At 36.4% G+C, this 27,957-nt stretch overlaps 2 protein-coding genes across 5 annotated transcripts in view; one reads left to right on the top strand and one right to left on the bottom strand.

The window, feature by feature from the left end:
• arfgef1 (ADP-ribosylation factor guanine nucleotide-exchange factor 1 (brefeldin A-inhibited)) overlaps nt 1-4,962 on the top strand; it is a 75,915-nt gene extending 70,953 nt beyond the window's left edge. For both annotated transcript variants that reach the window (XM_065258092.1, XM_065258091.1), the window contains 4 exons: nt 385-553; nt 809-947; nt 3,281-3,398; nt 3,778-4,962. In XM_065258092.1, coding sequence (XP_065114164.1) covers nt 385-553; nt 809-947; nt 3,281-3,398; nt 3,778-3,945 — 594 coding nt within the window. In that variant the 3' untranslated portion in view covers nt 3,946-4,962. The remainder of the gene's footprint in view (nt 1-384; nt 554-808; nt 948-3,280; nt 3,399-3,777) is intronic.
• Nucleotides 4,963-5,056: 94 nt separating this feature from the next.
• On the bottom strand, nt 5,057-27,115 carry cspp1a (centrosome and spindle pole associated protein 1a). Of its 3 annotated transcripts, XM_065258095.2 has the most exons (29): nt 26,852-27,115; nt 26,426-26,522; nt 26,228-26,312; nt 25,986-26,089; nt 25,746-25,826; nt 24,683-24,778; nt 24,275-24,582; nt 21,697-21,776; nt 21,515-21,611; nt 21,371-21,428; nt 20,359-20,708; nt 20,131-20,249; nt 19,905-19,980; nt 16,590-16,701; nt 15,530-15,677; nt 15,333-15,419; nt 14,959-15,080; nt 14,717-14,866; nt 13,731-13,874; nt 13,533-13,640; nt 13,327-13,393; nt 13,110-13,236; nt 12,316-12,455; nt 11,362-11,496; nt 10,996-11,039; nt 10,783-10,840; nt 7,779-7,864; nt 6,448-6,607; nt 5,057-5,582 (listed from the first exon to the last, which is right to left on the bottom strand). In XM_065258095.2, exons 2-29 carry the CDS (start codon nt 26,498-26,500, stop codon nt 5,374-5,376), a joined length of 3,426 nt encoding a protein of 1,141 aa, XP_065114167.1. In that variant the 5' UTR covers nt 26,501-26,522; nt 26,852-27,115; the 3' UTR covers nt 5,057-5,373. The 3 variants fall into 3 exon arrangements, with proteins under 3 accessions (XP_065114167.1, XP_065114166.1, XP_065114168.1); XM_065258094.2 differs by lacking the exon at nt 26,852-27,115 and having other exon boundaries at nt 26,426-26,845; XM_065258096.2 differs by lacking the exon at nt 26,852-27,115 and having other exon boundaries at nt 13,110-13,233; nt 26,426-26,845.
• Between the last annotated feature and the right edge of the window lie 842 nt (nt 27,116-27,957).

Here is a 27,957-nt window from a genome sequence, read left to right as displayed (position 1 = left end):
GATAAATTGTAAATTCCCTACTGTAAATTTATCAAAAAGGTATTTAACATAAGTAAAACTTATTGCTAAGGATTTCATTTGGACAACTTTAAAGGTGATATTCTCAATATTTAGATTTTTTGCACCCTCTGATTCCAGATATTCAAATTGTTGTATCTCAACCAAATACCTTAACCCCTTCAGACCCTGCGTCCACTGGAATGGACATCACATGTTTTTTGTGGTTCAAACCAATAAAAATGCAGATCAACCAATCAAAATAAGGCACACGGGAAAAATGGTCTGAAGGGGTTAACGAACCATAGATCAATGGAAGCTTATTTATTTAGCTTTCAGATGATGTATGAATCTCTATTTCAAAAAATTACCCTTTTGTCCCTGCAGAGAGATTCTTTTGATGCTGACGTACATGTGGACACTCAGGACCAAGGAATGTATCGCTACCTGACCTCAGAACAGCTCTTTAAACTGCTTGACTGTTTGCTGGAGTCACATCGCTTTGCAAAGGCCTTCAATTCTAATAATGAACAAAGGACGGCGCTTTGGAAGGCCGGTCGGTATTCTCAGTTAAAACAGGAAGCCAACACAATCAGTTCTTTTTGGAAACTTAAGATGCAACAAATATATGTACATTGTTATGACTAAAATCGATAAATCACCACATTTATTACAAAACACGTCATATCATGTCCGTTATCAGATCGATCCACCTGAGTGGCCTAATGGAAAGTCTTTGTCACTTTGTCTGGCTTGATTTGGTCTCCCAGATCACGTTAAAAGAGCTCATTGTGTCTGTGTGTATGATCAGGTTTCAAAGGGAAGTCAAAGCCCAATCTGTTGAAACAAGAGACCAGCAGCCTGGCGTGCAGCCTGCGCATCCTTTTCCGCATGTACACAGACCAGAGCAGACAGGATGCATGGGAGGAGGTGCAGAGGAGATTGCTCAAGTAAGATATTGTAGTCATTTATGACCGACTCTTATGTGGAGATGTAAACAGAATTAAGTTAATTACACGCTCATTGCCTCTGCTTGATTTGCAGTTTGTATCTTCTCCACTGATATCATTCTAGCTTGGAAAGTGGTTTTTGATCATTTAATATTCGAGTGTCACGGCAAAATATGCTTGCATATACTCTTAAATGAACAGTTCACCCAGAAATGAAATTTAGTCCATATATTACTAATCTTAACACCTAGTTGCAAGACTTGCGAGATCCAAGAATCGTCTTACATGCTGTCGTGGAGTTGACCATTTTAAATCACACGCAACTTAGTGTTGTTTTAATTTAAATGTGATTTATTCATCTCTAAATAAGCTCACAATTTTAATTGTTTTCTCTCACAAATCTGTAGTTTAGTAAAGTCATATACACATAGGATGACATCAAGATGAGTAAATTATTATTTTAAATTTTGGGTGAACTATCCCTTTAAAAGCTGACAGTAATATTTTTTAGCAGATTTAAAATGTACTGTACATTTTAAATCTTTTTGTGGATATGAACCATAAATATTGCAAAATGTAACATTGATTTTAAAAAGACAGCGTTTTACTTTGTTTTTCTTCTGAACTGTCCAGTAGCAAGAGGAAAAAAATACAAGGTTCTTTTACAGAAAAAATCTTTTAGCGTCATTTTAGTCTCTTCAAATGTAAATTTTTTTTCATTCTTTTAAGAGTATTCAAATGTTAAAAAATATTACATTCTTTTAGCGTCTTTAAATTTTAAATAATATATTTTAGCATCTCAAATTGTTACAATTTTAATATTTTAGCGTCATCAGTTTAAAACGAAAAAATTATTTAAGCTTCTTTAAATGTTAAAAAAAATAAAAAATATATATTTTAGCATACTTAAATTAAAAATAAACAATTTTTTAACGCCTATTAAAGTAAAAAAAAATCTAAAATTCTTTTAGCGTCTTCAAATAAAAAAATATTTTAGCACCTTCAAAGGTTTTAAAAATTAATTTTAGCATCTTTAAATGTTAAAAAAAAATTATTTTAGCGTCATCAATTTAAAATAAAAAATAATTTAAGCGTCTTTAAATGTTCAAAATATAAAAATATATATTTTAGCGTCCTTAAATAAAAAAAAACATTATTATTTTAGCGCCTTTTAATGTTAAAAAAATAGTAAATTCTTTTAGCGTCTTTAAATGTTAAATAATATATTTTAGCATCTTAAAATGTTAACATTTTATTATTTTAGCGTCATCAATTTAAAATGAAAAAATTACTTAAGCGTCTTTAAATGTTAAAAAATATAAAAATATATATTTTAGCGTCCTTAAATAAAAAATAAAAAATTATTTTAGCGCCTTTTAATGTTAAAAAAAATCAAAAATTATTTTAGCGTCTTCAAAGGTTAAAAATATATATATTTTAGCATCATCAATTTAAAATAAAAAAAATATTTAAGCGTCTTCAAATGTTAAAAAATATAAAAATATATATTTTAGCGTCCTTAAATTAAAAATCTAAAATTATTTTAGCACCCTCAAATATTAAAAAATTTTAAATTCTTTTAGCGTTTTCAAATAAAAAATTTAAGCATCTTCAAATATAAAAAAATTAATTATTTTGATTCCTTCAAATGTTTTTTTTTTTATTCTTTTAGCCTAAAAAGACACTTCTACTTCATTAGGGCAGTGCATTAAAAGGCATGTTGTTTCCTGTAAAAAAATTGTCAAAATAATTTACGATCATGTTCATGATGGCCAAGCCATTTGTCACCTCTGTCTTATGCATCCTGAATTGAAAGTATGCATTTGTTTTATGAAATTTTGCTGCAGTAGAAAAAGAGAGAGAGTGGTTAGTGGTTGCATGTTAAGTTAAGTTACACTGTTGTAGCCAGAAGACGCCTGCACAGAGCATTATGGGTAATACCAAAATAAACAGTCAAACCTGTGCATCCCTTCTATCATAGACAGGCACTCTTTATAAGATGCATTGTGAGAAACAATGCAGATGAGATACACTGACCTCACTATCTGCTGAAAGACTATCAGTGATTCTTTCTGTGTTCACTGAACCCAGCAGCTCTGTGCCTGTGGATGTGTGTTGACACAATTAACAAGGCTAGAGGGATTTAGGGAATAAAGATTGCTGTGTGAAGGAAGCTATAGGGCAGATGGGAGTTATGTAAGATTATATGGGGAGGAGCTTATCAGAGGTCATTATGTTCCCAGGTGTCTAGTTAATTAAAGTAATGCTTCGTCAGGTTAAATATATGTTATTAAACAGACTTTTCTCTATGCTGTCGTTTCTCCATCCTTCAGTGTTTGCAGTGATGCTGTTGCCTACTTCCTGACCCTGACATCTGAGAGTCACCGTGAGGCCTGGACCAACCTGCTGCTGCTCTTCCTTACCAAAGTGCTCAAAATTAGTGATGACAGAGTGAGTGTCTCATTCAACTATAAAGATGTAATTTTTTTGTGGATTATTCAGTATGCAAAACATTATAACTTAACATCACAGCGGGTACCAAATGTTTTGGGAACTCCTAAATTAATTCATAGCAGAGGTGCTGGATATATTTAATAGAAAAGCTCCTCCATGGTTTCCTCTGTGTACTGCCCTCTCGGCTGTTTAAATCCCATACACAGAGAAGATTAATGATCAGTCATTTATAATCAATGTAATCTATAGAGACGGCAGTGTGGGTACGTGCGGTATAACCAATTACGAGCACACATCTGTCTAATACAATTACACCAGGGCATGCGCTGAGAAAATCTTAATTAATTTTAAAACCGTGCACGTCTTCCCTTTGCAGTTCAAGGCCCACGCGTCCCGATACTACCCTCTGTTGTGTGACATCATGCAGTTTGATCTGATCCCAGAGCTCCGGGCCGTGCTGCGCAAGTTCTTCCTGCGCATCGGATTGGCGTTCCAGATCACACAATGTTCAGGAGCGGATCGGCCCACTGACAATGATGCCTAGGGGCGACGGTGTCTGTCTGTGAACACCACGTGTGTGTGAAGATCCCATTTTATCTGAAAAACTGTAGGATGTGATACCAGTGAGGAGATCTATAAGAGTATAATGGTACTAATATCAAACTCCGGGCCTGCTTTGAGTAACCAACCAATCCCAGATCAGAATCCGCACCCCACCCACTGGACAAATGACTTGGCCTTGTACAATAAAATGAAATTATTTAAAACATCACGAGGATGCTGAATATCGCTACTGCTATTCAAACGCTTGACCTTTGAGTTGAGGTCCAAATGTATTTCAAAAGTTATAGCTATTTGGAAAAGGGTTTGATACCAAGCGAACGGTTAATGCGTAGTCGACGTGTATCTAAAGTGATTCAGATTTTTCTTTTTTGTTTGGTTTGCACCGCTAATGGCTAACATTAGCATGTATAACTCCTCGATGAAACTAGTTGTACAGAATTCCAGCTTTGTAATATAATCTCACAACACTAGGATTTGTTTTCCGTATCTTTTTGTTTTTCTTGGAATTTGCTGCACTTGTTTTCTGGATCAAAATGCACTGGAGATTTTTACTTTTGTGATAAATTATTGAACTATGCCATCTTTCCCTCCATATCCGTCCTGCTAGAGATTTCTAATACGATGTTAACCGATTAGTTCGATTACTCCATTTTATATACGCTGACACTTTTTTAATTAAATCGAAGCAACTAGGATCCTTCAGAAGGAAGAAAACTGGAATCTTGAAATTGAGGGCAACTTCAATGTGACGTGCATCTGAATCACTGTTTAAGCCTCACTCTACGTGTAAAAAATTTTAAAAAAAGAAGTTAATATATTTAAAATCTTCTCTTTGGTTTTGGGGGTGGGTTGTATTGTATAGAAATTAATGATAGCTGCGCTTTAAAACTGTTGATGGCTGAAAGACCTGAAGCATTCCTGGTTAGCGAGGGTGAACTGTAACGGTACAGCCCTGTAAAGTTTTCTATTTGAAAATAAAATGATCTGTACAACTCTATACGTGTCGCTGGTCATTATCATCACACAATCACTATGATTTGGCTTACAGTATGCCCTGCTGAAAGAGACACAGTCTTTAAAAATGACTCATATTTATTATTAAGATGCAATGACATAAGCGTATTTCTTTTTTTAGTTGCTTATATTACATATACACTTAAAATTTACATTAAAACTAAAAAGAAATAAGTCGTAAAAACAACAAAAATCAAAAACATTGGAAATCCTGAGCCCATGCAGTTTCTATAATAAAGCGAAGTTGTTTTTACTGCTCATGCTTAAACGCTGCTTCATTCTGTTGGAAAGGACACTTTCATAAATGCCAGAAACCACTAAGAAACTCAAATAATAACGTTGATCTTTGGCATTAAGTATTAAATAGTAGTGAGAATTCTAATGAATACAGAGATTAACCATGGTAGGTAGACGGCCCTTCCCAATCCTGACTCGTATGGTTTCGGGTTGATGGCCTGCGACCTCCTATAAATCTCTTTACTGTATCTGAGGAGCTGGGCCGTAACCAGGACTCTGTGGCAACAGTGTCAATGGAAACCCGCCTGTGGTCTGGAGGCGGAGTCTGTGGCCAAAGCTCCTCCCCTTCATCACACGACGCATCACCTAGTAGACGTCACAAAAGATTGTAGTTAATAAACAAACATCTTTTATTACTTTAACCTGAAAAACCAATTACAGATATTGTAAGACAGGGGTTTGTGAGTTGATAACAAATGATTACAATTAAAATGTTTTATTAAAAGGACTTTTTTTTATCAGTTTTAAAGTTAAACATGCAAATGTGCTAAAATATGGACTTTTATTTTATGTCAAGGGGGTTCGGCTTACAACAGTTTGAAAACCCATGGTCTAATATATAACGCACACAAAAATTTTAAATGCTTTTTAATAACAATTGCAAAGATCCTGAGCTGATTGGCCAGCTTCTACTCCAGGGTTTCAGTCTGCCAGGAAACCAAGTTTCCAGAATAATACAAGGAAAACCTAGCTTCTCAATTGGTCTATGAGTTGTGTGAAAAGTAAGTTTATTTACATGTTATTGGCATATCAGTGAGAAATATCTGAGCACACAAATACGTTCTCAGACTGTCTGGTTTTAAATGTACACGAGTATAAATGTCAAGTTAACACAACCTTCTCTTTCCGTCTTAAAGGGACAGTTCACCCAGAAATGAAAATGGTTTCATCATTTACTCACCCTCATGTTGTTACAAACCTGTATAAATATTCTTTGTAATGAAGATATTTGTTATGAAATAGGAAACACAAGCACTATTGACTTTCATAGTAGGAAAAATACTACAGTTTGGTTTCAAAAGGTGAGTTAATGACAGAATTTTCATTTTTGGGTGAACTATCCCTTTAGGTCTGCGGTAAGAATAAACTGTAATATAGTCTAGACTTTATTTCAATACAAATGTCTGGCTGATAACCAACCCCATTTCCTTTCAAATGTAGAAATCCTGACCTGATCTCCAGTCATGTAGACTCTCCGTTTCTTTCATGTTATTCAACGATGTCATTTTGTTCTTCACGCGTTCCCTCAGCCTCTCTATTTCAGTGCTGGTCAATGAGTGAACAGACTGGCTGTCAGGTCCACTGTCAGGTCGAATGTACCGCCTCATATCCTACAGACACACACAATAAAAGTCCTTCATCAGAACTCTCTCTTCTGTGTTTGAGATGTAAAACCGGGACATTGAGAATAGTTTCGATATCAAAACACTATAGCTCTGCTCCAAAACCTAGTGAGCAGATACGGCATCTCATTACGGCATCAACGGCAGTCCCCTCAACAAAAGTTATTCCAAAATATAATATTTTATGTATATAATTTAAGCCAATAATAGTACATTAGTACACTTATTCTACGGCTCGTTGGAATGCTTGATTCTGATTGGCCAGTCGTGACATTTGCAGGTTAACAACTGCTCAAAACTAATAACACACGGTAACCCAGATGCTGCAAATCATTTTGACAGGTACAGTTTAATATTACATAAAAAATATAATAAATGTATCTAAATAACACATACAACCTTATATTAACAAATGATTAAACCAAATAGCATGTTTGTGACTTTGAATGTCTTAAAACTGACAGTAAACAGGTTTTCATTTGTTAAAATTAAGCAAATAAAAGATTTCAAATCAATATTTTCTTACATTATTTGTGAAGTAAATAGCCGTGTAAATAAACACCTTGCATCGGGTCCTGAACACAATATTGGGGCTTATTTCTGTTGGGCTGCTTGCTTATTTCACGAATTTACAATAACATATAATCAGATATGATGATAAAGCATATTTGGCATGCTGTCCAGGGGGAGGTCTCCAAGCTCAGAATTTATTTTTAGGCAATGGGATGCTGCAGAAACAGTCACGGGAGAGATGTTGACTGTTCACACTGTCAAAAATAAAGGTACAAAAGCTGTCACTGGGGCAGTCCACCTTAAAAAAGGTCCCAATATGTACCATTTAGGTACAAATATGTATCTTTGAACTACCAATATCTACCTTTGAAGTACTGATATGCACCATTTGGGTACAAGGGTGTACCTTTTTGAAAGGGTACTGTCCCCAGTGACAACATTTGTACCTTCAATTCTTGAAAGTGTAGAATAAATAAATAAATCATAAATCATATTGCTTTGTCACTTAGCAACATGCCAACATCAAACTGTGTGTAGTGAGCATATGTAAAGCAATCACATTACATATGAGATCATATGTAGCTCCCAATGTAGGCAGTAATGACTTTATACATCTGAAGTGGGGCCATAGTTCTCTTAAACTTACGTCAGAGATGTCCATCTTCCTGATTGCCGGTCTCGCTGCTCTCTGGTTATGCCGAGACTGTGAAAGGAATGAATGACCGCTGGGATCTGTGTAGAAACAAATGGTTACTTACAATAGACAAATACTTACTTTTATAGAAACAGAAGTACACAAACGCCCCTCTCCTGAGATTTACAACCAGATTGCTTTTTTCTCTAGCTCTAGCCTGTATGATTCATCCAATCAGGGGATAGTAATAAAAACTCGGCAAATACAGTGACATTTAGTGTTTTAGAAACTAAAGAAAATTCATTCATTTATTCAATTCATTTTCAAGGTGTCTGCCAATCTCTCAGTGGTGGCACAGAGGACAGGCATTATGTTAACCTCATCTTTTTGGTATTCATTGTTATGTACCCAGTGTTGAAAGAGACGGCAGCTGTCTAACTGCAGTGTCACACACACACCCGCGTGCGTCTCTTTTGTGTGATGTAATGAATCTTTTGTGTATATATTTACATTTAATCACCTACTCCTAAAGTTCTGCTAGTCTACCTCTTTAAATTTGCCTTTATTATTTCCTGTTTAGTGTGCATTTATGCATTTGGCAGACACTTTTATCCACAGCAACTTACAGTGCATTACAAAATATACACCTTCACTACAAACATGACTCTAAAGGAAAACACCACTGTTTTTTAAATATTTTACTATGTTCTTACCTCAACTTAGATGGATCAATACCTACTTATCTTTTTTCAATGCGTGCACTTAATCCTTGTACAGCGCGTCATGAAAGTGTTAGAATTTAGCCTAGCCCCATTCATTCCTTAGGATCCAAACAGGGATGAATTTATAAGACACCAAACACATAAAAAATGAGAACTATATTATATGGCGGAAGAGCACTTAGTTTGCAGCACTTCGACCTCGGGCACAGTAATATTGGCGGAAGTTTACTGTGCCCAAGGTCGAAGTGCTGCAAACTAAGTGCTCTTCCGCCATACAATATACTTCTCATTTTTTATCCGCTTAAAAAATCGTCATGCTTTATTTTGTGCCACCATACTTACTCGTGTAACTACTCATCTAAGGGTCTTTAAATAGGAAAAACATGGAAGTGTTTGGTGGCTTCTATGGGGCTGTTTACACTTGGTATTAAGATCGATCGGTATCGATCGGATCACAAGTGGACGAGAGAGACACATTACGTTTACACCTGGTATTTAAATCCGTCTCTTTTGTCAAATTTACATTTTAGCAGTTAACTAGTTTATTCCTTTACAAAGACAATCGCGGCAAAACGGATCTATATGCAATGTAGTTACCCAATTCACGTTTGAAAAAGCGACGCAGCAGTCGCACTGACGCGTGCACGCCTCAATTCATGTCCGCGTCCGCGCACGGACTTGAATGGGTGTGTGGACGCGGACATGAATGAGGCGTGCACGCGACTGTTTTGCCGTGCGCAGCCGCATACAAAGTACACGCGATTAAGTTGGTTTATGAAAACATGACGAGAGTAAAGTAAGTTTCTAAATAATAATGAAAATCTTATTTTCACCCGATCATTGACGCATGTGATGGACTTCAGAAATGTTTTGTGCAAAGCAGGAAAAGGGAAGCAAAAATGAGAGATGATGAATTTAAGGGAGTAAAGACACATAACATCTTACCCTGTCAGGGCTTAAACATTAGAGGGAAAATCTCAGGAAAACCTCTGTCAATAGTCTATCAAATTGCATTGTTCACATACAAAAATTGTGTTATACTGTTCTGTATTTTCAGATATGAAATTAATATTTAGTTCACTAGCTCTAGGTCATTACTTAAACAGTTAGCAATAACTAAGATAGATTTTTAGTAGCAGTCATAAAATGAAAATATTCTTAAAAATAAAAAAGAAGTTATAATCATTGTTATGTAAAATGCAAATGTGCATAAAAAAAATTCTCTCCGGCCATTATTTCCAAACATTTTATGCCTTTAAACATGTTAATAATGTTGTATATATGTATATATGAAGATGATACTTTTAAATAAATGTTTGTCTTTCCCAGTACTTGTGGCAATGTTGGAATAGTGGGTTAAGCAAAGGAAATTGTATCTTGCACACCGCAGGCTTTCAAGAAAAAGTAAAAAAAAATGGGGGGCCCGTGCCCCAGTAGAGCTTTATGTCTAGCAACGCCCCTGGTCCTGAATACTGTGAGGGGGTGGTCTGTGAGACGGTGGGCGAGTCTCTCTGCTGTCATTCAAATGCGAGCGGGAGTAATTATGAGTTTATATGGACGCAAACTAAAATTATGTCGGAGTCCACTGCTTGTTTAGCAAATAAACATATACACATGTACAAAACTCTGTGCAGCATAAGAGCTTTCTCTGAATTTTCAGCGCAATTGATGAAATAGGATCGCGCAACTTTCACACGCTTTCAAAACGAAACTACGGAGATCAGCGCCGCTTTAGTTTTATCAATGAAAGGCTTAAAATAGCGCTGTTCACCGTATGTTCACGCCAGAAGTAAAAAAAAAGACGTAAAACTTGTGTTTAATACCTCAGATTAGATAAATGGCCGGAGGGAAGGCGGTTGCGTGTGGCTGTTCGAACACATTCAACCACATATGCGTTCCGCAACAACAAAGCGATCCGATCGAAAGTGGTTTCGACTACCTCTGAATGTGGTTGAAAGTGGACGAGTTCAAAACGTTTTGAACACCGTTTACACCTGGCATTAACGTCGTCCACTTGTGATCCGATCAACGAAAACGCATGTTAATGCCAAGTGTAAACAGCCTCTAAATGCATCCCTGTTTGGATCCTAAGGAATGAATGGGGCTAGGCTAAATGCTAACACATTCACGACGCGCTGTACAAAGATTAAGTGCAGCATTGAAAAAAGAAAGGGATGTATTAATTTGTCTAAGTTAAGGTAAAAACATAGTAAAATATTGAAAAACGGTGGTGTTTTCCTTTAAGGTTGGCAGATTTATTCAAATCATTTGGTATTTATTTTGATTGAACTTACCGATAAAGGCACTCTCTGATTCTAACAGCAAGTGTTTGTGTGAATCCTCTGCAGAGCTCTGGGGGAATAAACACATCAACAAAGATGTCAAATCAATAACCAGAAGTGTCAGAGAGCTCTAACAGAGCACATATACCCTTTAGGAGGCAAAACAGGTCACGTAAATATGAAGTCGTGATCTTTTCCAGAGCACATTTGCATCTGTCTACTCACCGCCTCAGGATGCTGTTGGCCTAAAGACACCAGGTCGAAGTAACCTGCCCGGAGGAATACAAGAGTGAGTGTACAAACAGGTCATAAATGGATATACATATCAGGGAAATTATGAAATGTCTCCGAGTGCATTTTAAAAAGGTACCCAAAGTGTACTGTAGTTTCACAGATAAATAGATGGTCTGGTTCACATGTGTAAAGCAACCCATGACCATTTACTTTATTTCTGTAGGCCATTAGATTTTGATTGATCATAAATGAATCATACGCACACTCAAGGACTGATGCGTGTATTCCCGAAAGCTCAGACAATCGGATTAAAGCTTCTCAGATCAATTCAAGTACTTTGGTATAACAAACACTGACCAGCATCCTTTGCTCTAAGGTTGTTGATTGTTCGTTGCTGTTGTCGCAGCAGAGCCTGCTGTTGGATGTCTAGACTGTGACCATCACCTGGAGGTTCAGGATACGCCTGCCTTACCTCTTCTCGCGATTTACTGTCTGATATACACATAAACACACAGATAAGAGTCATCCTCTTATCCAATAGTACAGTCAGATAAAAGGCAGTAATGCTCAACAAGGACATAGAGGTTGAAAAAACGATTATTGTGTGCTGTGCACATGACAGGAATATTTGCATTGACTTTTGGTGCGTTAGTTTGTTCAGACGACTTATTTATAGAATAACAACATTAATAGGCTTTATGCCCAGCTGCACTACTTCCTGAACTTCAGCCAGCTCCTTGTTTCCTGTCTGCCATTATTGGACAAACTGATTAATCCAGGTGTGTCTGATTATTGTTGTTGTGACTACTGAGGTCAGGCACACCTGGATTAATCAGTTTGTCCAATAATGGCAGACAGGAAACAAGGAGCTGGCTGAAGTTCAGGAAGTAGTGCAGCTGGGCATAAAGCCTATTGTGGAGTTACAGTAGAGTACGAAAAAGCAGCAGAGTCAGTTTAACATTTACGCTTTTGGCTATGCATTTTTATCAGTATGCAATACATTGGTTTCGAACACACGACCATTGCACTGCTAATGCAAAGCTCTATAAATTAAGCCACAGGAAGAAATTTTAGAAATCTCTCCAAACGTCCCTATATATAGACTACAGCCATGTAAAAATCTGAAACCTTATTGATATCCATAGTAGGAAAAAGAATACTATGAAAGCCAATGGGGCTTCTGATCGGTTTGGTTACAAACATTCCTCAAAATATCTTCATTTGTGTTTATCAAAACAAAGTTTGACTGTAACAATATATATTTTAGTTTGGCGAGGTTTCACGTAAAGCCTGGTAAAGGCTCATATTCACCTCTGTACTTCAGACGGTTAAACTCCTGTAGGTTCTGCGTGTTGATATTTGCAGTGGTGTGGGAAGCTGGTCGTCTGATAGGCACCTGTTTGCGTGGTCTTGCCATCTCGAAAACATCCTCAGGGGGGAGCTCTCTTTGTCTGTTCAATGTGTGTACATAATGCACAGTAACGTGTTATCTCTGTGGCGTCTCTTCAAAATGACCAAGTTATAGTTTTTGACATTAATTAAAGGTACACTCCACTTTTTTTAAAAATGTGCTCATTTTCCAGCTCCCCTAGAGTTAAACATTTGATTTTTACCGTTTTGGAATCCATTCAGCTGATCTCCGGGTCTGGCAGTACCACTTTTAGCATAGCTTAGCATTATCCATTGAATCCGATTAGACCATTAGCATCTCGCTCAAAAATAACCAAAGAGTTTTGATATTTTTCTTATTTATAAACTTGACTCTTCTGTGGTTACATTGTGTCCTAAGCCCGACACTTTTTAATAGTAGGGGACTATTTTCGGCTGCTGCGTAATATCATTGCACCTCTTGCGGCCATGTTACGGCAGCAAAGTCCTTGATTATTATGCCAGAATGAGAGTATAGTTCCCAGCCATATCTTCCTAGAAAATCACAACTTTTAGTACACAATGTAACTATAGAAGAGTCTTAAATAGGAAAAATATCAAAACCCTTTGGTTTTTTTAGTGTGATGCTAAAAAATGAGCATATTTTCAAAAATAGTGGAGTGTCCTTTTAAAGTAGGACATTTGGTTGTTATTTTATGTCCTTTGTTTAAATGCACCTGCTGGGACGTGCAGAGGTGTTGTCATTTCTGTTGGACTGGATTAGCTGACCCTCCAGACGTTTCTGTTCACTCCGGAGCTGCTTGCGCAAGGCAGACAACTTCCTGATCACAGTCTTCTTATCTTCTAAAACAAATTATAGAGATCTTAGATTTGATGCTTTATAGTTGAAATGCCGAGCTCGTGTGAGACAGAGATGAGTGAAGGATGAGTTACCTTTGGCCCTGATCTCGTTCCTGCGGGCGGGCACTGGAGGTGAATGTGGCGCTGATATTGATCGCAACTGTTTGAAATAAAACGTCATATGATAGTTTTATGGTGCTTTTAGCAGTTTAAGAAAGATTTGGATCAACAGAAGCATAGAAAAATGAAAACTTATTTTTAATGCACTATTTCTTTATTTGTGTGTTAGGGGGACTCACAGACAGAGATTCAGCAGACCGATAACTCTGCACTGATGGAGGTCTGGGCACCTGCTGGCGAAGTTTCTTCTGTAGGGCTGGCAGGGGTGGTGACGGTGCCCTTTGAACCTTGCGAAATTGAAAAAAATAATGGTTGGTTAAGGCTGGCGGAAATGCATGCAAGTATATGTTTATGAATTGGCAATGTTCAGCTTTCACCTCTTCTATCACCGTCCGCTGCTCTTGTTCGATTCTCTTCCTCAGAGCTTCATTTTCTCTTTCTTCTGCTTCCATTCTCTTTCTTTCTTCGTCTATCCGGCGCTCTTCGGCCTGTCTGATCAACTCCTCGTTTTTGGCAATTTGCTGTAGAGTGGGTGACAAAAACAGTTTCCGAGTGTACTCTGTCTGGTTAAGACTCAATGTTAAAGCTTTTGGAAGATAGACTTTTGTTGAGCTTTACCCATGTGACCGGGTCATAAGGGTACATTTAAAAACAAAAAAAATTTGCCTTTATTTAACAGTGAGTTTAGGAGAGGACTGGAAAGGACAGGGAGGAGAGAGGGGTATGGGATTGGCACATGACCACGAGCCGGGAATCGAACTTGGGTCGCTGAAAGTGCGAAAGCACCACATGTCAGAGCACTGCCCACTGCACCATCGACTCCGACACATTTTAAATGTTTAAATGATATTTATACCACGGGTCTGTTGAATGCTGTATTTTGATTGGCTGAGAAATGTTCCGTGGGTATGCATTAATTTCTGATAACCACACACCTAACTTGTCAAATGTCTCAAAAATAGGCACCAGAGCAATGTCGTGCGGTGCGTCGTGCCGCATTGCACCTTGTGTGTGCATTATTTTCCTATAATTCAATGGCCCGTCGTCAATTATTCCTTACTTATACATAAGACAATATTTAGCTGAGATGCAAGTATTTAAAAATTTAATTTTATATAATTACGGTAGAAAATGTACAAAAAGATCTTTCCATAATATACTCATAATTTTTGGCATAAAAGAAAAATCTATAATTTTGAATCCAATTTTTGCTACAAATATACCGAAGCTACACAAGGTTTTGTGGTGTAGGGTTACATATGTCCAGTGTTGGTAAAGACCAGAGGTACATTGTCAATAAATCATCCATTTATCAAGATGCTGCATTTTCACAATTGAGATTATATAACTACTAAGCAAGTACCTCTTTCTCCTTCTTCCGTTTCCTCTCTTGCTCTTCCTCAAACTCCCTCTGGATCCGAGCTCGCTGTTCGGCCAGTCGTCTCTCTTCCTTCTCTTCCTCAAGTCTGCACCGTTCCCTTTCTTCTGCCTCCTTTCTCCTTTTTTCCTCGATCTGTTTATCCCAAAGATGATGAAGAGACTGTAAACATGAAATGGCAGGCTACAAAGTCCAAAACTGATTGAATGTGGCAGGTTTGTCTATACCTGTTGTTTTAAAAAGTCCTTGTATATTTCCTGCTCATGAATTTGCTGTGGAGTTGGCGGTTCATTGAAAAGCTTGCCCCGGGTGTGCAATGATGGCTGAAGTGATGAGAAACCTGCAGGCTCTACAGACACAGAGTACTTCGATGAACTGCACACGCAAGGCAATTTTATTTTTAGGTCCTAAAGATGATTGAGGGGACATCTCCTACCCAAACAAACACCCCTTAACCCAGACATGAAACAGCGGCCCAATAGTTCCATGTCATTACAAATAAGTGTTATTTGAAAAGTCGTGTAACTCACCATAAATGTGACATTGGCTAAACTGTGCTTACAATAAGCTAAATATTAATTAAAGGTTATTTGTTGCTCACCTGTCCTAGGAGCCGCAGGTTTATGGGTCACTCTGCCTCCAGAATCATACGCTTCCACATTTGTCTTATGCATTTGCTTTAAATCACCTGCAAATACAGAAATAATAACAGCAATGAGATGTACAGCACACATAGTAGTTGCAGTATACTGTAGCACAGTGAGAGATTACATTTGAAAGAGAGTAAAATGTTAGTACTTATGAGGTTTCCATGATCGTCTTTCAGAGGTGCTCCTCCTCCGGCTCTTCCCCAGGGCTCGTAGGCCTTCATCTCAGCCTCAATCTTCGCGTCAAACAGCTCTTTATCCACCTTCTCACGGTGTCGTCTCAATTGGCGTTCTTGAATCTGCACCCCAAAAACCATTTAATATCAGATATTGTTGTTTTCAAAATGTAATCATAATGTTGTAATCAGCTTTAAAAGTATAAAACCGAAAGAAAGTTAACTTGTCAGATTCCCGTCTCAACTAACCCTAATCTGCTCTGTACTTCCTTTACCTTGGGAAACAGTGGATTCCATTCTGATCCCTGCCTGTCAAACTCCTGTGAAAGATCGTGGTAAACTCACAATGGATTCATGTCAAACCTTCATTGCACTTTTCTAATTACTACGCAGACTGTTTCAGATTTAATGATCTTGCAAGCACAAGCAGGCAGTAAAATAAATATCTGTTTTTAGAGAGAGATTTCAGAATTAAAGCTCCCTGGGAAAGAGGATAATCAAATTTGATATCTTCCAAGTCACATATCTGTGTCTAATGACAATAATATGGTATGAAGGCATCGTTTCCATCCTGTTGTTGTAAAATCATAAGACTAAATCACCATTACACTTCGTTTTTTAACAGTATACAGTAAGACACATCAGAATTATAGCAATGAGTGATATTCCATATAAGTCAATTTTGTTACGATACCAACTGTCAATCATACATAGAGAAACACATACACGGTCTCTCTCAAATACACATACATGACTGTCAGAACTGTTACTTTACCTTTGCAACAGAGTTTGACAGTAACAAAATTAATACAGACTAATTTGGGAAACAGGAAATCATAATTTTCAGCTACATAAAACACTTTATACATAGAATAATGTATCGTTATAGCCTGTAATATCTTGTGCTCATGACAATGAGTACCAAACTATTAAAAAAGTTAAAAATATAACCATTTGAAATGAGCAGAAAAAAAATAATGACAACAAATGAACCCAAATTATATAATGACCCATACAGTATGTCTCTGAGGTTACCTGCTGCTTAAGGGCTTCCTGGTAGCTAAGAGCGCTTTCCTTATGTAGCTGCAGTCTTTCAGAAGAATGAAACCCTGGTCCTGAAAGATTTACATCAGCCTGGCCGCTCTGTCTGAAGTTAGAGAGATATGTTTGAATGTGAAATTAAATAAAAGGAATACTGTAGTTCAATCAACAAAGAAGCTTCTGTCATTATTGCCTTAACTCATATTCATACACTAAAACTTTTAGGTAAAAAAAATAACACAGTTTAGGTTGTTGTGCAACCTATGGTTGGGTCAAATATGGACAAACTCAACCTAAAATTGTCTAACCCATTTTACGGATCATTTTTTCAAGCTTGCCGCAAACCAATTTGTAGTTTTTTTTTAAAGCTATCTATGAAGGGTTTCTTTTTCATTATTTATATGCATATATATGCAATATAGCAGAAAGTATGTCATAGTTATGTATTTTACATATGAGACGGCATATTTTATAAAATACAGACAGCGGGTTTCATGGAGACAGCAGTGTATTATAATGAAACTATATATAAATTATTTCAAATCCATCCTAATTTTTCCAAATCCAAAAGTACTTTACAACAGTAAATAGACAAAGTGACACACAAAAAACAACAAAGACCTAATGGCACCGATCGGGAGGGATTTAAGCGGAAACATTCAAAGCATTCCATTGACCTGAGCGGATTCCACTTTTGACCCAATAAAATGACCCAAGCGGCTTAACCCAGAAACTCGGATACATAAAAACTTCTCAACATTAAGAAAATAACCAAATAAAATGACCCAAAAATCTTATACTATAGTTTTACGATCATTTCAAAATACATTAAGAGGTGGATTACCGGACAGGGATTAGCTTAAACCAGGACTAGGCCTTATAGTTTAGTGATAGAGGCCGATATATCGGGCCGATATTTGCGGGTTTTATGTATATCGGTATCGGCCGATATGTGGCTGCTGTGTTCCCCGATTTTTCCCTGCATTATTTACAGACAGAGTGCTGGAAGCCGCAAGCAATTGCAGGTCATGTGACTAAAAACAACCAACCTTTCCATGACAACATCGAAAGCTCGGCCTAACAGCTGATCATAGCTGCACAAACCAGGTTTTTATTTCTCATCTCTATATATTTGTAGTAGTTAAAGGAATATTCCATTTTCCTAAAAGAAAAATCCAGATAATTTACTCACCACCATGTCATCCAAAATGTTGATGTCTTTCTTTGTTCAGTCGAGAAGAAATTATGTTTTTTGAGGAAAACATTGCAGGATTAATGGACTTTAATAGAGCCCAATATTTAATACTTAACAGTTTTTTCAACGGAGTTTCAAAAGACTATAAACGATCCCAAACGAGGCATAAGGGTCTTATCTAGCAAAACGAGTGTCATTTTTGACAAGAAAAATAACAAATATACACTTTTAAAGCACAACTTCTCGTCTAAATACGGTCCTGCGTGACCTAACGTAAATGCGTAGTGACGTAGGGAGGTCACGTGTTACATTTATAAAACGCACATTTGCGGACCATCGTAAACAATAAACTGACACAAAGACATTAATTAGTATCAGTTGACATACAACAACGTAGGAACGGTCCTCGTTCTCAACACTTGTAAACACTGGGGCGGAGTTTCGCGTTCGTCCTCTGTGACCTCTTGACGTCATGACGTATTGCGTGGGGTCACGTTGGCTCATCACGACCGGATTTAAACGAGAATTTGTGCTTTAAAAGTGTATATTTGTTATTTTTATTGTCAAAAATGACACTCGTTTTGCTAGATAAGACCCTTATGCCTCGTTTGGGATTATTTATAGTCCTTTGAAACTCCGTTGAAAAAAACTGTTAAGTGTTGAGTTAAGTATTAAATGTTGGGCTCTATTAAAGTCCATTAAAATGAGAAAAATCCTGCAATGTTTTCCTCAAAAAACATAATTTCTTCTCGACTGAACAAAGAAAGACATCAACATTTTGGATGACATGGTGGTGAGTAAATAATCAGGATTTTTCTTTTAAGAAAATGGAATATTCCTTTAAGTGCTAGAAATCAGTATTCTTTGCTGATAGTTCCTCGTCATTGTGAAGAGTGCAGTTCATGGTTCCATAGCACCCTCATCTTTTTTTACTATTTGTTAAATATAGTTTTTTTTACGTTCAATAAATGTTACTTTTTAAATTGAGACTAACATTTGGCATCATGATTGTGTCATTTTTATGATGTAAATTGAGTGACCAAAAGCAGTATCGGCTCCAAATATCGGCAGCCTGTATCGGTCATCGGCTAAGGCTGATGAATCAAAAATCGGTATCGGCATTTAAAGCAACACTAAAGACTTATTGCTCTTTGCTCCCCCTACAGGTTAGAAGCGTAATTGTTCATTACCACTGTCGTAAATACTGCAGCATAGCTGGCTCTGATTGGATTGTAGGTCTGCCGTAAAGCAAGTTTTTGTAGTTTTCACTCGAACTACAGGACCGCTACCCAACGGTTGGAAACTTCTTTAGTGTGGTTTTGGCCAATAGAGGGCTGCAAAGCGAATGTGAAAGTGCCATTCACCCTGTTTGAGTGGATGAACCACTGAAACTTTTTTGGAAACGTTATTTTAAGGTAAAAAAAGCTCTTTGATGTTGCTTTAAAAATCCATATCGGTCGATTCCTATTATAGTTTAATTATGAAATATAACTAGTTTTAACAAACATGCCTTACAAAAAACATTACTTCATTTTTAGGCAAAACAAAGGGCACTGATGTATTTAAAGACATGTCAGTGCAAGTTGTTTTCAGTTTGGACAGCTCTCACAGTTATTTTAGTCTAGGACTAGTCTAATCCCTGTCCAGGAAACCACCCCTTAATGATTTTATTTGGACTAAAATGGATGCACTGGACAATTTCATATTTTTTACACTTATTGATAAAGACAAATATCTATATTTCCTTTCCAATACTGAAATATCACAGCATTCCCTGTTATTTATGGATACATGCGCCCCCTGCTGGCACCACATCCTTTGCAAAAATTACTTGGGAGCTCATGTAAAAAATTTAACCAAGTAAATGTTCTGTCAACAATTAGAGTTTAATAAAAATTATATAATTGCATACTGTGCTATATTTACAGTAAATGTGTCTTGTTTCAATAATGTGAGGTGCAAAACAGTATATTATAAAGTCTGTTATTCTAACTCTGAAAAATGACTGAATAACCACCACCTTCTAAAGCAGTTGTAAAATACCATCTGATATACCAACTTAGGAAAGAAAGTGATGAATTCACACACAACAGTAAGTAAAAGGAAAAGCCTACTGTATAAGGGAGGGAGGCTGCAGAACAGGCCAATGTGCTCCTGGAGAGATGTTTGATTGTTGACTTGCTGCTATATCTGACACAGAGAGATCATATTTAACATACATTAAACTAAAATTATGAAACAGTCATTGGCTATAGAGTAAAATATAACTACTGTTCAAAACTGTAGCAGATCTTATTTCTTTTAAATACAGCATAAAAAAAGACATAAAATTACACTCACAGTTAACCAAATTGGGATCTACTGGATTTCTTGCTCCATAGAGGTAGTATGCACTATCATAAGGAGTTTGAGAAGTTTCTGAAAGGGAGGGAGCCATTGGATGCCGCACACCTGTAACCCTAACATCAAAAAACAAAAACACTTTATTTAACCCCAAAATGAAAAATTTTAGACTGAAGGAAATTATGAACATATCTGCGTTTACACAACACACAGATCTTTATTTACCTTGGGGCAGCAACCATTTCCCCCAGAGTGCTTGAGAGGCTTCTGTGATAGTCTTCAGTGATGGGTGCAATACCATTAACCAGACCTCTTCCAGCGTCCAAACCAGGGCCCGGGGCATTAGCCAGCCGGCTTAAAACAGTGCTGTTGTCCAGATATGGGGACTGAAAAGCAACACGAGGCCTATCGGGGGGTATTCTCTCCTCTGGTGCTTGTGAAAGTCTTTGATCTTTGGGCCGCCTGGCAGAGTCAGCCATTAAGACATCCAGACCCACCCCTGGCCTGTAGGGCACATCCCTTCTTTTGCCATCATACTCCCGGGTCACGGCACCAAATTGTTTGATTCGGCCTGGCTGTGGGGAAACAAGGAGAAACTACTGTAACACCAAAGTAGGTGTTTCACAGCTGTAGCAAAATATTTAAAGAGCATCTATTTCAAACGTTTTTTTTGTGTATTTGGTATAATAAAGTGTATTCACGTGGTTTATGGTTAAAAAACACATTATTTTCCACAAACTGCACATTTTTGTACAGATTTCACTCTCTTCTTGAAACGCACGGATTTGAAAAGCTCTGTGTCCCTGATTGGCCAGCTAATCTGTACGTTGTAATGGGTCTGAATACCTCTGATGTCAACAGGAAATGTGACGCTCCTTACCATGTTTGAAAGATACGGTTGCGAACAGAAGTTAACTTACAAGCTCTGAGTCCAAAGCGGGAGGAATTATAATAACGTCGGTCTTGTCTACATCACCAATCCCAGGAAGTAAACTGTTGCCTACAATCCGTGTGTTTTTTATAGTCCAAGAAAAGCGATTTCCGTTGGAGACAATAACTCGCGTCATTGTTTTCTTTGGGGTTTGTACCTTTTGCATATCGTTAACATGTAGTAATTCGCACTTACACACCAAAGGAAATTTTAAAACGTCAATCGGACCATAGGTGCTCTTTAAATATGGCCTTAGACCTGTAAGCCCTGTAGTATAAAAAAATAAGATTTCATAAAAATCTTTACCTGCTTTTCTGGATCAAAAACACCTGTCACAGCCACTCTTAACTCTAGCTCCTTCTCTCTGGAATTTAATTTACACACAAGTAAATATTTAAAGTCTTAATTCATATACCCACAACCAGCATTTTAAAAGTAGATGGTTCTTACTTCCTTTTATTATTTCGTTGTTCTGCTATTTGCTGCAAAAGCTCCTCTCTATAACGTTCCTTTCTCTTTCGAGAGGCCTCGTCCCCTTCAGCAGCACCTGAATTAAAACAGCCAATCACAGGTCAGATATAATAAAATGTTTACCTGCACATTGAAGTCTGATTTAATGCTCATTGTCTTACCAATCATGAGTCCTGTAGCAAACTCAGTCATGTTCTGCTCATTGACAGATCTGCTGTGGGCTGGAGTCGGCGCCTGTCGGCTACATCAAAATCACACGAAAGAAAAAATAAATAAATAAATACATCTCCAGCCAGTGTTTTATACTAAACACACCCTGATCCCTGCAGCCCTAACCGAATCACTACGTCATTCACATCACATATCCAGTGGATTAAAGGCAGATCCTTTAGATGCTTTGAAATGCACCATCAACACCAATCAATACAATCCTACTGATAGAATGGGCCGTAAATCCAGCTGATCCACGAAACTCAGCGATTCCCACCTCGATGCTGTTAAAACTCCTCAGTGACACCAGCACAAACATACAGTATGAATTATTTCCCAAAAATATATGAAATGTAAATTAATAACAAAGTCTTGGGTGTTTTTCACTAAAAAACACACACAAAAAGGTAACTCTTGCTAGAGTAATAGCCACTTCAGCTATTTGGTTCACTGCCACTATAGATTTTAACAAAAGATTGCTTTTAAACCCCAATTACTCTAATAGCAGATAATAATCTAATTGCTTCGATTGAAGTGCTATCAAGGTCGATCTATTCTCCCATTGAGTCATCTCCAGTAACTATGTCAAATAGGAAAGATGTCAAAATTACAGCCATTCCAGCATCTATGGCTACTTTCATAGCGAGAACCAATCTACACACAAGGCATCTCCAATTCACCAAACCTGTGTGAGGAAACGACAAAAGAGTAAACTTGTGCACAACTGACTATTTTCCACCTTTGCTTACATTTTGCTATAAATATAAAGTTATTTTTATTGTAATGTTGCTATGGTGATGCTTTTTCACAGATATAGTTGGAATTAAACAGAGACTGTTATTGTCTTTTGACTATACAAGCTAGCATGTGTGACAAATGCCTATAAATCTTTTCTTGAAAAGCACATACAGTAACCTTACTATTTTAAACCAGAAAGTGTGTGTTTTTCAGACTTTGAGATGCATAAATTATTTTATCAGATGTGCAGTACATCACTGTTAGAAAAAGTGGTCAAATATGTACCCCAGCTGTCACTAAGGCAGTACCCCTAAAAAGGTCCTAAAATGTATAGATATGTATACAATTAGTACCAATATGTACCTTTGAAATAATAATATATCTTTGAGGTACTAATAAACTCTCTTTGGTAGCGTCAGTGACAAAAACAGTTTGGCAAAATGAGAAATTTAAAAAAAAATCTTTTAAAAGCATGCATCAGGTTTATTTCAATGCACAGTGTATTTATGTTAATTTTATGCAATAAAACATTACATTTGCCCAATTTTTATGAAAGTTAAGACTGAATGGACCTGAAAATGTCAAATAGGTAACCGCCAAATTGTGCCAAAGAATGAGAAATATTGAATATTTTATCCACCTTGATGGCGTAATCATCAAAAAATAATTTTAAAATATCATTTTATTAGTTATTTTTAAATGTAAATTTTAATGAATTTTTGTAATATTTATCCTGCTAAAAACAGCTATGTTCTCTAATAATCTTTGACAAAGGATGTAAAAATGTATGTAAAAACATCATGTTACACTAAACTAGATAATTATTTATTCCACATTTTTATGAATATATTTATATTTTAACTAAAAAAAAAAACTAGTTACACCAGACCGGTTACACCAGGGTTTTTCAAACTTTTTGTGTGTGTGGACCACTATTTGTAATCAAGAATTTTCGCGGACCACCTCATAATACTCATAATAAAATATGTCTACACAAAGTCCTGAATTTATCTGCACCTCTATATAAAACCAAAACTGGTCATCACAGATTCTTAAAACATATTCTTAAAAATATATATTATTTTATTTTGCCTTGACACGGACCACCTGCGGTACCCTCACGGACCACTAGTTTGGGAATGGCCGGGTTACACCACATTTTTGCAATTATCCTCCCAAAATTCTTTCAAAATGACATAAAACCAGAAATTTTAGACTAAAAAAAAGAAAATGTATGAAAGTAATCTGCAAATTTATTTTGAAATTTTAAACCTTTTACATTTAATTTATCCATACAGACTGAGAAAATACTAATATCAACACTTTAGGTGCAAAGCTGTAGTTTTTTTTAAAGGGTAGCCCCAGTGACAGTGTATAGTAGTTACATCACTTTTGTGACACGCCCTTGAATGCTGCAGAAACACAGGAGATTTCCTCAAAGATGTGCTTGTGCAAAATTTAAATGGGCCTATAGTAGTTATACCCTACAATTTTAGAAATAAAGATACAGAAGCTGTCACTGTGGTGTGCACAATTTCAAAAGGCACATCTTTATACCTAAAGTGCACGTATTTGTACATCAAAAGGCACATATTGGTACCATATCTGTATCTAAATTATACATTTTAGGATGCTTTTAAATGATAGCGTTCCAGTGACAGCTTTTGTACATTTTATCTGAGATGATATGACTTTGGAAGTCCCTCAAGAGAATATGGCTGTTATCATGTTTTTCCAACTATAAAACTGAAAGAAATGGCACCAAAACAAACAGGCAGTAGTAAGAGGCACCTGTGTGATCCATTATGAGGTTTTCCATCTCTCCTGGCTACGCCTGTGTCTTCCTGTATATTTCTCAGCTCTACCTCCACCTGCTCCTCCTCTGAACTGCTGTGATGTCCCAAGCGATCTACAGTTTCTAACCAGCGTCTCCGTGGCCTTGATCTCTGATGCACTCCAGAAGCAGACTCGGTTATAGTTGCTGCATCCTTTTTTAAAGATGAAACAATCTCTGGGCTCAGGCTTCCCCTCTGTGCTTGTACCTCTGGAGAAACTGTATATTTAGGTGTGACCGACCCAAAACAATCTCTCTCTAGGGCCTGAAAGAAGCATGGTAAACATATGCAGAAGATCATCACAAATTACAGTTTTTTTTTTACAAGTTTACATTGTGATCTTAAAAAGTTTGTTACATTTCACCTGTGGAGTAGTTGAATGTTTTCCCGTTTTCTGGGTTTCATTTTTCCCTCTGAGAAACAGATTGTATTCTTTCTTTCTTTCATTTTGTAACTTTTCCTGGGTAGAATCACATAATTGTTATGCTAAGATCTAAACACACAAAATAATTCAATATTTTTTTTACTTTTTTTTATTTCAGATAACTAATCAAATCACAAACCTACATGTTCGTACAAATCAAAAAAAAAATTTTTATTTAAATAGTAACATTCTGGTTGCTATTAGATACATTATCTACTTAAAGTTAAAAACAAGCATTAAAGGGACACTCTACTTTTTTGAAAATAGGCTCATTTTCCAGCTCCCCTAGAGTTAAACATTCGATTTTTACAGTTTTGGAATCCGATCTCCGGGTCTGGCGGTACCGCTTTTAGCATAGCTTAGCATAATCCATTGAATCGGATTAGACCATTAGCATCACGCTCAAAAATGACCAAAGAGTTTCTATATTTTTCCTATTTAAAACTTGACTCTTCTGTAGTTACATTGTGTACTAAGGCCGACAGAAAATTAAAAGTTGTGATTTTCTAGGCAGATATGGATAGGAACTATACTCTCATTCTGGCGTAATAATCAAGACTTCCCTGCCATACTACAGCTGCAGCAGGCGCAATGATATTACGCAATGCCCGAAAATAGTACCTTTGTTAACTTTTAGTAGCAGGAGACTATTTTTGGGCACTGCGTAAAATCATTAATAAAATATCAGAATTCTTTGGTCATTTTTGAGAGCAATGCTAATGGTCTAATCGGATTCAATGGATTATGCTAAACTATGCTAAAAGTGGTATCGCCAGACCCGGAGATCAGCTAAATGGATTTCAAAACGGTAAAAATCAAATGTTTCACTCTAGGGGAGCTGGAAAATGAGCCTATTTTTATTTAAAAAAGTGGAATGTCCTTTTAACAAATCATTCTGAGATCTTTCCAACCAGCGAAACAAGAGGGAGAGCTTTTTGGCACTAAATTGAGAATTAATTACAGCAATCCCCGTAAGCAGCAGATTCACAAACAGAGCATTTACCTTTGCCGATTTGTGTTCTCTTATGGGAAGAGACAGCATCCGAGAATGTGAAGGTGATTCAGCAATACTCGGATATTTTTTCTAAGGAAAAAAGGTTTGAATAAAATCAGCAAGACTAACAAAGTTATTTATTTCTGTATTGTATGAAAGACTGAGGTTTATAAGTAAAAACATATTTTTGAATGAAACTGAATTATGATTCAATTCAATCTGAATCAGAATCTGAGCAGCACACTGCACCTCAGACATAAAACGCCGGTAATCGAGACGTAATTCTTGTTTAAGCTTCTGCTTCTTTCTTTCATACTCTTCTCCCAAAGGTAAACTGAGACCAAGATTCTCTTCTGGAAACAATAAGACAACAATATGAAATACAAATACAGTAAAATTACTTTGATACAGAATATGAAGTACTATGTATATTTATTGCAGTACTACAGGGCTGGAATTAAACCATAGATTGTAAAAAGGATTAAACATGCCTGTGATCTGTTTGCCTTGTGAAGGTTGTGTTTTGTTTGCAGGTTTGATGTTTTCCTTTTCTGGGTTTTTCTTATTAAACCTTGTCTATAAAAATAGGAACAGCTATTTAAATGTAACAATAGAAACCTCAGAAATATAGATGTATATCTTAAAAACATGCCAACACAACAGGAAGCACTGTGAATAATTAAGCTTACCTTCATTTCCATGTAAGGTGCTTCTTCTGCCGTTGCTTTTCTTTCCTCCATAAAGTTGCTGATGTTGCCATTCATATTCTCTCAAACCAGAAAATCCCTGGACAGGAAACAATAAGATATTGTGTGATATCTTTAATCGAGGAAGCTGTTATCAATAACACAAAGCTTGTGAACTGTATATCCTGCTCTCTGGACATGAAAATGAAGACTGATTGAGGAGATGAAGGAGAAGATGAGGACTGCAGGCGCTGGCACGAGCTCAGGTTGTTAGGCAACAACTCAACACAACACACGCGTCCTTAACCTCCCACAGTTATGATAATGGCTCTGTTTTAAAACATAGGGGTTGCCTTCCTGCATCGCATTTTAAACAATAGATGCGCGTTTCTAGTCAGTTTGTATTTTAGACAAGCCTAGTAAACTAACCATTAGCTGTATCGTCGACTTATTAAATACCGCGATTCCAAAATTAGAGCCGCTTCTGTCTATCTGAAACTTTTACTATAATGTAGCTTTTACCATGATGTATTATAGTATAATTTGTTGCACTGCTGATACTATTTATCCATTCAAAAGTTGTCCTTACAGCTGACGATAATATATTTTTCAAAATAAAGGTCCTACTTTAGCCTGGTTGCCCTAAAATGCCCCCAAAATTACCATGGTAATCAAATGCAACCACCAAAGTTATTGAATTTAAAATTGATTTAAATTGATAATTGAATAGAATAAAATGCGAAATATTCAAATAAAATAAAATAATAAAGTTTAAAAAAATTAAAAATAAAGTTAAATAACATAAAATAATACAATTAAAGCAAAAAATAATAATGAATTAAAATTAATAATTAATTGATAACTAAAATTCAACAATAAGATTGCCTATAGAATTCATGAATGTGATTGCCAGGTTGACCCTGGGTTAAAAATACGAATGTGGCCTGGCACAAAATTACAGCACCAATGAGCTGGAGACCTTTGTGGACTCTATGAATGAATTAATTTGTATGTTTACGCTGACACAGACAGCAGCAAAGAAAATCAAATGTATTTGGGTATTTTTAATGTGAAATGTATGAGTTATAAAATATGAATACATGCTATGTCTTGTTCAATCCAGCAGATGGCACAAACAAATGCTTGATGGTGTAAAACAGCTAACGTGGTTACAGGTACAGATCCTAATGATCTTTACCGTTTTAGTCAGTTTAGATGTTGTCAATAGATCTGATGTTAATGTCTTATATATTTATGTTCATTCTGGAGTATTATTTATTTAACATTTCTATAAAATGAAATATAAATTATCATGTTTTAAGTAGAAATTATTTAACTTTCAATTATTTATAGGTTATACTAAAAATTACCTATATTTTAAAGTTTAAATGTGACCCAAAATACACTAATAAAGAAATGAAAGGAAATACTATAGATAGATAGATAGATAGATAGATAGATAGATAGATAGATAGATAGATAGATAGATAGATAGATAGATAGATCGATAGATATATTGCAATAACGATTGCATT

Source organism: Paramisgurnus dabryanus, chromosome 22 (assembly GCF_030506205.2).
Source record: "Paramisgurnus dabryanus chromosome 22, PD_genome_1.1, whole genome shotgun sequence".
NCBI classification, from domain to species: domain Eukaryota; kingdom Metazoa; phylum Chordata; class Actinopteri; order Cypriniformes; family Cobitidae; genus Paramisgurnus; species Paramisgurnus dabryanus.
Note: the sequence above shows the minus strand (reverse complement) of the source record. Positions and strands in the feature narration are given on the sequence as shown.

Excerpts from the sequence above, each read along its gene's own strand:
- cspp1a (XM_065258095.2), bottom strand. The coding sequence starts at position 26,500 with ATGAATGGCAACATCAGCAACTTTATGGAGGAAAGAAAAGCAACGGCA. Across the intron at positions 13,641-13,730 it reads AGCGGACGGTGATAGAAGAG|GTTCAAAGGGCACCGTCACC; the intron begins GTGAAAGCTGAA and ends CAATTTCGCAAG. Across the intron at positions 6,608-7,778 it reads GGAAGATGGACATCTCTGAC|GATATGAGGCGGTACATTCG; the intron begins GTAAGTTTAAGA and ends GTGTGTCTGTAG.